The sequence below is a fragment of the Salmo salar genome, chromosome ssa05 (genome assembly GCF_905237065.1).
Source record: "Salmo salar chromosome ssa05, Ssal_v3.1, whole genome shotgun sequence".
Lineage (NCBI taxonomy): Eukaryota > Metazoa > Chordata > Actinopteri > Salmoniformes > Salmonidae > Salmo > Salmo salar.
This window is the reverse complement of record NC_059446.1, coordinates 32,522,054-32,535,932: the sequence shown is the minus strand read 5'-3', so window position 1 is coordinate 32,535,932 and position 13,879 is coordinate 32,522,054. Positions and strand designations below refer to the sequence as shown.

The 13,879-nt window shown below is 46.8% G+C and overlaps 1 protein-coding gene across 8 annotated transcripts in view; it reads left to right on the top strand.

The window, feature by feature from the left end:
- The window catches only part of LOC106604646 (transcription factor COE3), a 100,200-nt gene that overhangs the window by 68,228 nt on the left and 18,093 nt on the right, over nt 1–13,879 (top strand). For all 8 annotated transcript variants that reach the window (XM_014199490.2, XM_014199492.2, XM_014199491.2 and 5 more), the window contains exon 11: nt 12,649–12,737. In XM_014199490.2, coding sequence (XP_014054965.1) covers nt 12,649–12,737 — 89 coding nt within the window. The remainder of the gene's footprint in view (nt 1–12,648; nt 12,738–13,879) is intronic.

The following is a 13,879-nucleotide window of genomic DNA, read 5'->3' as shown; positions in this document are numbered from 1 at the left end:
CAGAGTCAGTAGAAAGGCTCTTTAGTGTCCTAGGTTTTCATAACTGTGACCTTAGTTGCCTACCGTCTGTAAGCTGTTAGTGTCTTAACGACCGTTCCACAGGTGCATGTTCATTAATTGTTTATGGTTCATTGAACAAGCATGGGAAACAGTGTTTTAACCCTTTACAATGAAGATCTGTGAAGTTATTTCTATTTTTACGAATTATCTTTGAAAGACAGGGTCCTGAAAAAGAGACATTTCTTTTTTTGCTGAGTTTAACTCCCTTTATGAGCATATCAGAGGTTGGGTGTTAGACTGAAGTGGGGGGAGAAGCCAGTTCAAGCTACATAGACTTTTATTTGGGTTAATCTGACGCTTGGCAATTGTTTTGGTGCTGGTTTGGATGAGGTTATTCGGAAAAAGACGGCAGCCAATGGCAGAGACGGCGAGCAGGAGCTGGTGTTGGGACCTGATTGTTGTGTGGCGTAAAGGAGACCTGGCGCCCACTATCTCTCAAGCTCTTTAAAACGCCACTAAACCATTAAGAGGTTTTTAGCATGGGCAGTCACTGTTTTCTTACAGGGCATATTGCCTTGGTGTTGGGCAGTGTTCCTATCACTGTGAGGGGAAACAATGGTCCATTTTTTACTGTACCTTTCTTCCCTACCTACCTACCTACCTACCTACCTACCTACCTACCTACCTACCTACCTACCTACCTACCTACCTACCTACCTACCTACCTACCTACCTACCTACCTCTTTCTCTCTCTCTCTCTCTCTCTCTCTACAGTATCTCTCTCTATCTCTATCTCTCTCTGTCGCTGTCTGTCTGTCTGTCTATCTGTCTGTCTCTCTCTCTCGCTCGCTCCCTCTCTCTTTCTCTCTCACACAGGCTGGCCACATGGAATACATTAGCAAAATGTTCCATATGGTATGCTGAAGGTCTTGTGAACATGTAACAAAGGAGGGAGTTATACCTCGGCTTCGCTGTAGTGTCGAATTTGAACCTCTGTAAAATATTTTACTTCCTCACTGTGGTGTGTTGGCTTTTCCCTTCTCTGTTGACAACTTCTTTTGAAGTACTGTAAGCTGACTAATTGACTACTGCACTTTTATTGTTTAATTACTCTCACTGCAACACATGGAGGTAATTATGCATAAGCATGTGTGGTATCAACTTGCATGTACTGTATAGCAAGACACATTTTTTAACCATGTGTCAATTGTTTTCCTAATTTTCATTTTGTTGTACTGTATATTTCCACATGATTGAGCATACATACCCCCCACCCTGTACCTACAGTATTGCACTGAACGACAGTCGGATCAAGCATTTAGTTTCTTCACATAGACGCAGAGGAACATCACATAGATTGTTGTCCTCTAGAGCATGGAGAGAAGTGGAGGTGACAGAAACACACCCACTCCCTTCTGTTGCCTCACTTGTCTCCTGTGAGATCCGAGAATGATGCAACCCTTGTGATTAGAGTGTGCATCCGCTTCAGCGGTGAGATATGTTAATCAGCTAGTGAATAATTACCTCCTTGGTGCCTTGATTAGACTGGAGTGACAAGGCTGGCAAAGTGTGTGCCTCAAAGAAATACGCCCCCCCCCACACACCTGAAAAGTTATTATTTTTGAGTCACAGCCTAAAATGTCCCCACAGAAACGCAAATTATCTGACATTTGTTCCACAAGTCCCCTCCTTAGAGAAGAGCAGATCTGTGTCTTTGATATATGAAATGTGGCATGTCTCTGTGGAAGAGAGGGAAATTCCCTCAGTGGAGAACACCGTTCTTTCGAATAAAAAAGGAATCTTCCACCAGTAACTTCAGAGAACTACAATAAGTTGTTGTTTGATCACTTGTAGCATTAAATGGATTGGATAAGTACTTAATGACTTGGGGGGGGGGGGGGGGGGGTTGAATCCAGATATGAGTTACATCCTCGTAAATGTCCCCATTGACATCTGTGTATGATTTGCAGAGGCAGACGAGTACGTTCATACCTTAGAATGCGGTAAACCGATAGGCCTCTACTCCATTGATAGAATATTCCTCTGAAAGTCAGGTGTGGTCTATCCTCTTTTTTTTCCTCTTCAAAACTGCGTGGTCTAGTGTGGTGTCAGACAAGGGCTAGTGGTCTAGTGTGGTGTCAGACAGGGGTTAGTGGTCTAGTGTGGTGTCAGACAAGGGCTAGTGGTCTAGTGTGGTGTCAGACAGGGGTTAGTGGTCTAGTGTGGTGTCAGACAAGGGCTAGTGGTCTAGTGTGGTGTCAGACAGGGGCTAGTGGTCTAGTGTGGTGTCAGACAGAGCTTAGTGGTCTAGTGTGGTGTCAGACAGGGGTTAGTGGTCTAGTGTGGTGTCAGACAAGGGCTAGTGGTCTAGTGTGGTGTCAGACAGGGGTTAGTGGTCTAGTGTGGTGTCAGACAGAGCTTAGTGGTCTAGTGTGGTGTCAGACAGGGGTTAGTGGTCTAGTGTGGTGTCAGACAGGGCTTAGTGGTCTAGTGTGGTGTCAGACAGGGCTTAGAGGTCTAGTGTGGTGTCAGACAGGGGTTAGTGGTCTAGTGTGGTGTCAGACAAGGGCTAGTGGTCTAGAGTGGTGTAAGACAAAGCTTAGTGGTCTAGTGTGGTGTCAGACAGGGGTTAGTGGTCTAGTGTGGTGTCAGACAGGGGTTAGTGGTCTAGTGTGGTGTCAGACAGGGGTTAGTGGTCTAGTGTGGTGTCAGACAGAGCTTAGTGGTCTAGTGTGGTGTCAGACAGGGGTTAGTGGTCTAGTGTGGTGTCAGACAGGGCTTAGTGGTCTAGTGTGGTGTCAGACAAGGGTTACCAGTCTAGTGTGGTGTCAGATGGGTTAGTAGTCTAGTGTGTTGTCAAACAGAGGTTACCAGTCTAGTGTGGTGTCAGACGGGTTAGTAGTCTAGTGTGGTGTCAGATAGGGGTTTGTGGTCTAGAGTGGTGTCAGACAGGGCTTAGTGGTCTAGTGTGGTGTCAGGTTGGGGTTAGTGGTCTAGTGTGGTGTCAGACAGAGGTTAGAGGTCTAGAATGGTGTCAGACAGGGGTTAGTGGTCTAGTGTGGTGTCAGATAGGGGTTTGCGGTCTAGTGTGGTGTCAGACAGGGGTTAGTGGTCTAGTGTAGTGTCAAACAGAGGTTAGTGGTCTAGTGTGGTGTCAGACAGGGCTTAGTGGTCTAGAGTGGTGTCAGACAGGGGCAACTAGAGGTCATAGGAGCCATAGAGAGTACATCAGTCTGGCTAAATGTTGCCATAACACCAAAGTGTTTTAGTCTTAATTAAAAGTGTGTGTTTGGTGAGGGAACAGGCGGGAAGAGGCCCCTTCATCTTCCCTGGTGGCTCACCACTTTAAAGAGGCCAGTATGCCATGACTGTCTGGGGCCCGTCTGTCTGTCTGTCAATCACAGTTTAAAGTTCATGAAATTTCTATGAGCATCGATCGCAAGGTGGGGGAGGTCGGAGTGTTGGAGTGGCGGGCCCGGGTGATTGATCAAGCCTTTTGCTTTGAATTTATTTTCTATTCTTTCACTGTGAAGGGTGTGTGTGTGTGTGTGTGTGTGTATGTGTGTGTGTGTGTGTGTGTGTGTGTGTGTGTGTGTGTGTGTGTGTGTGTGTGTGTGTGTGTGTGTGTGTGGGGGGGGGGGGGATGGTGTGTACTGTAGGTCTATGTATTGAGTTTGTTGTACAGCATGTACAGTGCAGTGTAGATGCTGATGGATAAATGTTTGGGGATATCAACTGTTTACGCTGACACAAAATACTGTATCGCAAGTCAGAGTGGATGTTTTGCATTGTATGTCTGCATGCATGTGTGTCGCGATTTCATCTTATTTTGAATGAGGGACAAATAAAAGAGAGCGAGAGAAAGGGATGAAAGGAGTAAATCAATAGCATAGTGCACGTGTGTAACAGGGGGCTTTAGATGCTTGTCAACAGGTCAGTGCTACACAACCCCCAGCAGGCTCCACAACCCCCAGCAGGCTACACAACCCACAGCAGTCTACACAACCCCCAGCAGGCTCCACAACCCCCAGCAGGCTACACAACCCCCAGCAGGCTCCACAACCCCCAGCAGGCTACACAACCCCCAGCAGGCTACACAACCCCCAGCAGTCTACACAACCCCCAGCAGGCTACACAACCCCCAGCAAGCTACACAACCCCCAGCAGTCTACACAACCCCCAGCAGTCTACACAACCCCCAGCAGGCTACTCAACCCCGAGCAGGCTCCACAACCCCCAGCAGGCTACACAACCCCCAGCAAGCTACACAACCCCCAGCAAGCTACACAACCCCCAGCAAGCTACACAACCCCCAGCAAGCTACACATAGCAGAGTCAGATCAATCCTTCTGCTTATGGCTCACACTGTTGTGCGTCTGACAATTTCTTCCCGCAGAAGGAAGGGAGGAAATGATCTGATACACACACCTGTAGACACAGCGATGACCTGCGTCAATCATAACATGAATAAAGATGAAGGCCATGCTGCTCTGGGATGCAAGCCGCTCCAAATCCCCCGTATCCCCTGTTCTGCCAGTTGGGCGTTGGACATGGGCTTGGGCCTTGATGGTATATTTCATATGGAATTTGAAATGATAAGTGCAATGAAGGAAAATCCACGGAGAGCCTATGAGCTGAGTGTGGTGGAGGAGGATAGTGGAGATTTATGGGTTTCGGGATGATCCTCATCGGGGACATGACTGTGCAAGATGAAGAAAAAAGATTCCCAAAGTGCATATTCCATCCATCAGCTATATCTGGTAAATATGTACAGAATCAGCTAGCAGCCAAGTAGAAAAGCAGAAGCCACTTAAGTGTTTGGAAGGGCAGCGGCGGTGAGGAAAAGTACATAGAAAATAGCTCAACATAAATAGATGTAAACATGTTGGAGAATGAGGATGTAAACATATGCCGAATTAATGTGTATATATATATTCTGCCAAGGCACCATTTGAGCATGCAAACGTTTTAAAGCTTGGGAGCCTTAGTCCCTACCACCCGTGAGACTGATTGTAAAAGAGCAGTGAGACTATGGCTACGTTCCAATGATATTAACTGACTTCCTATTCTAGACCACCAATCTGAAAGGACTTTATTAGTGAAAGTTCTGTAGTTGAACACCTATCCAATACCCCAGTAGCAACAAAGGAAAGGAAGGTATTTATGAATATTGTCCCAGCTTCACTCTACCATGTTTTCCATATTTGTTAGGTTCGGGGGGTTGTGGGTAAGCATCCCCTCTGATCATGTTGACCTTGTAGAGGTACACTGTTTTAACTCTGACTTAACCTCTTGCTCCTGCTAACTGAAGTCGTTTGGGTCCTTTGGAAAGCAGAGCTGTTTGAAATAAGACAGAGAGCAACATGGGAATTGATTTTGAGGGAGCTTTAGGTAGCCTCCTCCTAAACCTGTAGAAATAGGTTAGGATATCAGGCTCGACGCGTGGAGGTTGGTCACATGGATTGAAAGATGATATATTACACTTTTAAGATAAAATGGGAATTTCTTTTCACAAATCAAATCAAATCAAATGTTATTGGTCACATACACATGGTTAGCAGATGTTAATGCGAGTGTAGCGAAATGCTTGTGCTTCTAGTTCCAACCGTGCAGTAATATCTAACAAGTAATCGAACAATTTCACAACAACTACCTTATACACACACACAAGTGTAAAGGAATGATTAAGAATATGTACATATAAATATATAGATGAGCAATGGCCGAACGGCATAGGCAAGATTCAGTAGATGGTATAGAGTACAGTATATACATACGAGATGAGTATTCTAGGGTATGTAAGCATTAAATAAAGTGGCATTGTTTAAAGTGACTAGTGATACATTTATTACATCCAATTTTTTATTATTAAAGTGGCTAGAGATTTGAGTCAGTATGTTGGCAGCAGCCACTCAATGTTAGTGATGGTCTGATGGCCTTGAGATAGAAGTTGTTTTTCAGTCTCTCGGTCCCAGCTTTGATGCACCTGTACTGACCTCGCGTTCTGGAAGATAGCGGGGTGAACAGGCAGTGGCTCGGGTGGTTGTTGTCCTGGAGGGGAGGTAGTTTGCCCCCAGTGATGCATTGTGCAGACCTCACTACCCTCTGGAGAGCCTTACGGTTGTGGGCGGAGCAGTTGTCGTACCAGGCGGTGATACAGCCCGACAGGATGCTCTCGATTGTGCATCTGTAAAAGTTTGTGAGTGTTTTTGGTGACAAGCCAAATTTCTTCAGCCTCCTGAGGTTGAAGAGGCACTGTTGCGCCTTCTCCACCACGCTGTCTGTGTGGGTGGACCATTTCAGTTTGTCCGTGATGTGCATGCCGAGGAACTTAAAACTTTCCACCTTCTCCACTACTGTCCCGTCGATGTCGATAAGGGGGTGCTCCCTCTGCTGTTTCCTGAAGTCCACAATCATCTCCTTTGTTTTGTTGACATTGAGTGTGAGTTTTTTTTCCTGACACCACACTCCGAGGGCCCTCACCTCCTCCCTGTAGGCTGTCTCGTCGTTGTTGGTAATCAAGCCTACCACTGTAGTGTCGTCTGCAAACTTGATGATTGAGTTGGAGGCGTGCATGGCCATGCAGTCATGGGTGAACAGGGAGTACAGGAGGGGGCTGAGAACGCACCCTTGTGGGGCCCCAGTGTTGAGGATCAGCGGGGTGGAGATGTTGTTTCCTACCCTCACCACCTGGGGGCGGCCCGTTAGAAAGTCCAGGACCCAGTTGCACAGGGCGGGGTCGAGACCCAGGGTCTCGAGCTTAATGACGAGTTTGGACGGTACTATGGTGTTAAATGCTGAGCTGTAATCGATGAACAGCATTCTTACATAGGTATTCCTCTTGTCCAGATGGGTTAGGGCAGAATGCAGTGTGATTGCGTCCTCTGTGGACCTATTGGGGCGGTAAGCAAATTGGAGTGGGTCTAGGGTGACAGGTAGGGAGGGTGGAGGTGATATGATCCTTGACTAGTCTCTCAAAGCACTTCATGATGACGGAAGTGAGTGCTACAGTGCGATAGTCGTTTAGCTCAGTTACCTTAGCTTTCTTGGGAACAGGAACAATGGTGGCCCTCTTGAAGCATGTGGGAACAGCAGACTGGGATAGGGAGAGATTGAATATGTCCGTAAACACACCAGCCAGCTGGTCTGCGCATGCTCTGAGGACGCTGCTAGGAATGCCGTCTGGGCCGGCAGCCTTGCGACGGTTAACATGTTTAAATGTTTTACTCACGTTGGCTGCGGTGAAGGAGAGCCCGCAGGTTTTGGTAGCGGGCCATGTCAGTGGCACTGTGTTGTCCTTAAAGCGAGCAAACATTTACGTTTTACATTTACGTCATTTAGCAGACGCTCTTATCCAGAGCGACTTACAAATTGGTGCATTCACCTTATGATATCCAGTGGAACAACCACTTTACAATAGTACATCTATATATTTTTTTTTTGGGGGGGGGGGTTAGAAGGATTACTATATCCTATCCCAGGTATTCCTTAAAGAGGTGGGGTTTCAGGTGTCTACGGAAGGTGGTGATTGACTCCGCTGTCCTGGCGTCGTGAGGGAGCTTGTTCCACCATTGGGGTGCCAGGGCAGCAAACAGTTTTGACTGGGCTGAGCGGGAACTTCCGCAGAGGTAGGGGGACCAGCAGGCCAGAGGTGGATGAACGCAGTGCCCTTGTTTGGGTGTAGGGCCTGATCAGAGCCTGAAGGTACGGAGGTGCCGTTCCCCTCACAGCTCCGTAGGCAAGCACCATGGTCTTGTAGCAGATGCGAGCTTTAACTGGAAGCCAGTGGAGTATGCGGAGGAGCGGGGTGACGTGAGAGAACTTGGGAAGGTTGAACACCAGACGGGCTGCAGCGTTCTGGATGAGTTGTAGGGGTTTAATGGCACAGGCAGGGAGCCCCGCCAACAGGGAGTTGCAGTAATCCAGACGGGAGATGACAAGTGCCTGGATTAGGACCTGCGCCGCTTCCTGTGTAAGGCAGGGTCGTACTCTGCGAATGTTGTATAGCATGAACCTACAGGATCGGGTCACCGCCTTGATGTTAGCGGAGAACAACAGGGTGTTGTCCAGGGTCACGCCAAGGCTCTTAGCACTCTGGGAGGAGGACACAATGGAGTTGTCAACCGTGATGGCGAGATCATGGAACGGGCAGTCCTTCCCCGGGAGGAAGAGCAGCTCCATCTTGTCGAGGTTCAGCTTGAGATGGTGATCCGTCATCCACACTGATATGTCTGCCAGACATGCAGAGATGCGATTCGCCACAAAGAAGTTGTTTAGTTTGTCTGGGAGCAAGACATCGGTGTCCGCGACGGGGCTGGTTTTCTTTTTGTAATCCGTGATTGACTGTAGACCCTGCCACATCAAATCAAATCAAATCAAATTTATTTTTATATAGCCCTTCGTACATCAGCTGATATTCTCAAAGTGCTGTACAGAAACCCAGCCTAAAACCCCAAACAGCAAGCAAAGCATGTGAAAGAAGCACGGTGGCTAGGAAAAACTCCCTAGGAAAAACTCCCTAGAAAGGCCAAAAACCTAGGAAGAAACCTAGAGAGGAACCAGGCTATGAGGGGTGGCCAGTCCTCTTCTGGCTGTGCAGGGTGGATATTATAACAGAACATGGTCAAAATGTTAAAATGTTAAAATGTTCATAAATGACCAGCATGGTCAAATAATAATAATCATAGTAGTTGTCGAGGGTGCAACAAGCACGTCCGGTGAACAGGTCAGGGTTCCATAGCCGCAGGTAGAACAGTTGAAACTGGAGCAGCAGCACGGCCAGGTGGACTGGGGACAGCAAGGAGTCATCATACCAGGTAGTCCTGAGGCATGGTCCTAGGGCTCAGGTCCTCCGAGAGAAAGACAGAAAGAGAGAAAGAGAGAATTAGAGAGAGCATATTTAAATTCACACAGGACACCGGATAAGACAAGAGAAATACTCCAGATGTAACAGACTGACCCTAGCCCCCCGACACATAAACTACTGCAGCATAAATACTGGAGGCTGAGACAGGAGGGATCAGAAGACATACCTCTCGTGTCTGAGCTGTTGAATTGCAAATCTACTTTGTCTCTATTCTGACGCTTAGCTTGTTTGATTGCCTTGCGGAGCGAATAGCTACACTGTTTGTATTCAAAATAAAGACTTTGCGACTTGCAACAATACTCCCAACCAACAAAAGTGGTGTTTTGCATATAGTGACGTCAGAACACAGGAGGTTGATGGCAGCTTAATTGGGGAGAACAGGCTTGTGGTAATGACTGGAGCGGAATCAGTGAAATGGTATCACATACATCAAACACATGGTTTCCAGGTGTTTGATGCCATTCCATTTGCTCCCTTCAAGCCATTATTATGAGCTGTCCTCCATTCAGCAGCCTCCATTGAGTCAGAACGATGTTAGAGTATGAAGGTAGAAGACATGACCATTAATGTGATGATCAAATGAACATTATCATGCCTAATGCCAATTTATGAATATTTCAGATAGATGGTTTATCTGACCTTAAAGTAGCAATCAGCAGTAGAAACAACAACAACGCGGCATCCCCACCCTTGGTTTGGTTAAAAGCTGAGGGATGCGGCTAGAGAAATGTAATCACTCTGACAGAGCTATGGATGCAAGGACTGACCATCCATGATATCAAATGTAGAATTTTAACCATGTTATGAGGCTATATAGTGTTTACATTTACAAGCATTGCCGTAAAACAAGGTTACATTTTAGTTCTGATGGGGTACGACAGTTGAACTAAGCTCATGAGGCATTTCTAAGTTATATTCTTCAAGAATCAATGCTTACATGTCATTAATTTATAAATCCCAAAATGTATGTAGCATCTGCTGATTTAAAAGCCTCCAATTTGGACTAGATTATTCTCCTTAACCCAAAACCTTCTGTCTGACTTGTATAGTGTTCTGCTGTCACCAGCACTATCTGCCTAGTGCTATCTGCCTATTGCTATCTGCCTAGTGCTATCTGCCTAGTGCTATCTGCCTAGTGCTATCTGCCTAGCGCTATCTGCCTAGCGCTATCTGCCTAGCGCTATCTGCCTAGTGCTATCTGCCTAGTGCTATCTACCTAGTGCTATCTGCCTAGTGCTATCTACCTAGTGCTATCTACTGTACCTAGTGCTATCTGCCTAGTGCTATCTGCCTAGTGCTATCTGCCTAGTGCTATCTACCTAGCGCTATCTGCCTAGCGCTATCTGCCTAGCGCTATCTACCTAGCGCTATCTACCTAGCGCTATCTGCCTAGTGCTATCTGCCTAGTGCTATCTGCCTAGCGCTATCTACCTAGCGCTATCTGCCTAGCGCCTTCTACCTAGCGCTATCTACCTAGCGCTATCTGCCTAGCGCTATCTGCCTAGCGCTATCTACCTAGCGCTATCTGCCTAGCGCTATCTGCCTTGCGCTATCTGCCTAGCGCTATCTACCTAGCGCAATCTGCCTAGTGCTATCTGCCTAGTGCTATCTACCTAGTGCTATCTACCTAGCGCTATCTACTGTACCTAGTGCTATCTACCTAGTGCTATCTACCGTACCTAGTGCTGTTGTGTGATCTGGGATCATGTTTCACTACCACTCCTCTCAGCCTTGGTTGAGTGTATTAGTGGAAATCCCATTCACCCGCTCCCTCCCTTTTGTCCCAGTCGAGTGGTCACCTAATAACAACGCTCTATTTAGTGAGACCCCAGTCGACTGTTTGATCACTTTCATGGAGAGAGGGAGAAATCGAGGGCAATAATTGGATGATTAAATAAATAAAAAATGATACCTCGCCGACCCCTCTCTCTCTCTTTCTCCCTCTCTCTCCCTCACTCATATTCTCGCCTCCTCTTCCCACCAAACTGCATTATCTTTCCCCTTTGAAAAAAATCCAAACGTCAGACACCGCAAAGAAACGAAGATGGCTGAGCCCCCGAAAAAAAAAAATCAATACAAATTACGATGGAGAAAGTGGCACTGATGGCTGGAATTGCAGCATATGTTTACACTAAATCAGGCAATCTATCTTCATATGGGGTGTGTAATGCGTAGGGGGTCAGGGTTCGCGCAGCGCGTCGGCGCTCTCCAATTACTCAGGCTCTTTGCGAGGAGGCAGCCGTATCGATTGGCTGAGAGGACAGGGGCCTACAGGCAGCCAATGGGGCGCTGGGGTCAAAGTGCAGGGGATTTTAATAAGGGGAAGTAATGGTCTTAATTTCTGGGGGGCAGTAGAGGGAGAGACGTCTGCTCCACTACCCTCCAGTCTCCCCGGCGAGATGAGATTCTCTTTCTGCTTCTTTCTTTCTCTCTCTCTCTCTCTCTCTCTCTCTCTCTCTCTCTCTCTCTCTCTCGCTCGCTCTCTCTCTCTCTCTCTCTCTCTCTCTCTCTCGCTCTCTCTCTCTCTTCCTGTGTGTGTCCATCCCTTTTCTCTTTCTTTGCCTCTCCTTCACTTGTTCTCTCACTTGTCCTACTCTCTTGGTAGATGGCTGTTTTTAGAATTCTCCCAGGATGTGTTGAAATTCCCTTTCCCAATACTGAGCCTTAACGCTCTGACAAGGCCTTAGGAATACCTTATTATCCAAAGACATCTGTTTGGTTTCAATGTAGACTATCCCCTCTTCATCCCAACAAGGGAGAAATTGTCCATGAGAGAGTAATCCATTCCAGGCCTCTCAGGGGCCAGGGGCAGAGATTCAAAATGGAAGCCTGTGTGGAGAGGGAATGTGAAGGCTCCGTCACCCTTCAGATAACATCCCCACCCAGCTCCAGCCTGAAAGCCCTTTTCTCCTTCCCTTGGTGTGAAACGGGCCTCCAACAAATTTGATTTAGCAGCTCGCGGGTGCCCATTCCTGAGGAAAGAAAACAAATATTGTTATAATCGTAATAACATCTATTTGCCGCTCGCGACAAACAGCAGCGGGCCTTTGAATAGACCCTGCGCTGCTGCTGCCACCTTATTCTTATTCATGAAAGCGCCGGTTATGCATATTAGTGCAAACTAGCTATTCTACTTACCGGCATTTGGTGTGTCAATCATCCTTACAGGGCAAGAAGGCTGACAAATTGTCCCCAAAGTCAAATTTGACAGTCTTTTATGATTAATGGGCTTGATTATGGAGAAATATCTCCCTAACTCATTTCCGGGTGTTTCTCTTTTCCCCTTCGTATCGAATCGGAGAGGAATGGAGATTGTGTTGTTTGCAAACGGGGGGGGGGATAAAAAGGGGGGTATGTGAGGGGCTTAGAGTGAGGGCGGTGCAATTGAATTAGTTAGGAATGCTCTGTGAAAGGGATAGTGACTGGGACAGGTTGAGTAGAAGATCTCACGCTTAATAAACAGCAGTAGGAGAAAGAGAGAGACATGCCGGTGGAGGAAGAGATGGGCTGACACAAGGCCATTGTAGAGCTCCTGTATCAGGGCAGGACAGCCAGGCAGGGGAGATATGCTACTCTAGAATGTGACATAATGCCTTCATAAGGCCATCATAAGGCCTTCAGAAGGTCTACATAGGCATACAGATGTCAACAACAAAAAAAACACGATTCAAATGTGCCATTGGAAGCTATAGAAGAGCAATACATGTTTGAGCCGCTCCACTTTGTTTGTAGAGATACCACTCAGCAATATTCTAACCATGATAATTCTCTCTCTTTCCAGCCTTGAATGAGCCTACCATCGACTATGGCTTCCAGAGGCTACAGAAAGTCATCCCCAGACACCCAGGAGATCCCGAGAGGTTACCTAAGGTCAGTGATACGCCTCAGAGGACACCAAGGAGCACATCATCCCCTGTTGTTACTCCAAAGACCACCCTGACCGTATAGACTTCGGACTGCCAAATATCTGAGTTTATAGAGGGCAAACCAGATCTGTTAGATTGGATTAATTTGTTCCACTCAATATGGACCTGGCCTTGGAACATACTCCGATGCCAATAGGCACATTGTTCTGATAACTTGTACAATTGGAAACAGGTGTTTATATGATGTTGTATTGGTGTTGTAGAGTTTGAGACAGTGTTTCTGGTCTTGTTATAATTTAGGTTTGAGGTAGTAACAAACATGCAGATGCAAAGTCACTGCTTATACAAATATATCTTCATTCCATGCACATGTGTAGACACATAAACTGAGTATACAAAACATGATATAGACTGACCAGGTGAATCCAGGTGAAAGCTATGATCCCTTATTGATGTAACCTGTTAAATCCTCTTCAACCAGTGTAGATGAAGAGGAGGAGACAGGTTGAAGAAGGATGTTTAAGCCTTGAGACAATTGAGACATGGATTGTGTATGTGTGCCGTTCAGAGGGTGAATGGGCAAGACAAAATATTGAATTACCTTTGAAAGGGGTATGGTAGAAGGTGCCAGGCGCACCGGTTTGAGTGTGTCAAGTACTGCAGAGCTGCTGGATTTTTCACTCTCAACAGTTTCCAGTGTGTATCAAGAACGACCCACCACCCAAAGGACATCCAGCCAACTTGACACAAAAGTGGGAAGCATTGGAGTCAACATGGGCCAGCATCCTTGGGGAAAGCTTTCGACACCTTGTAAAGTCCATGCACTGATGAATTGAGGCTGTTCTGAGGGCAAAAAGGGGTGCAACTCAATATTTGGAAGGTGTTCCTAATGTTTTGTAAACTCAGTGTAGACGCACGCACACACGCATTCGGCAGGGCCAAGAACACAGGCAGCCGTCAGGTGCCCTGGGCGGTTTGCCGCCTGGTTAGTATGAAAAGATTATTTTCCCCCTAACAAGGTGCACCACTAAATGAGTGAGATTGTTTTGGGCAGGGAACTGTTGTAAAGGGGGATATGATCAGATGGAGCCTGACAGTCTAAAACAGCTGCCAAATTGAAACCATTTATCAAAATCTGACATCTGA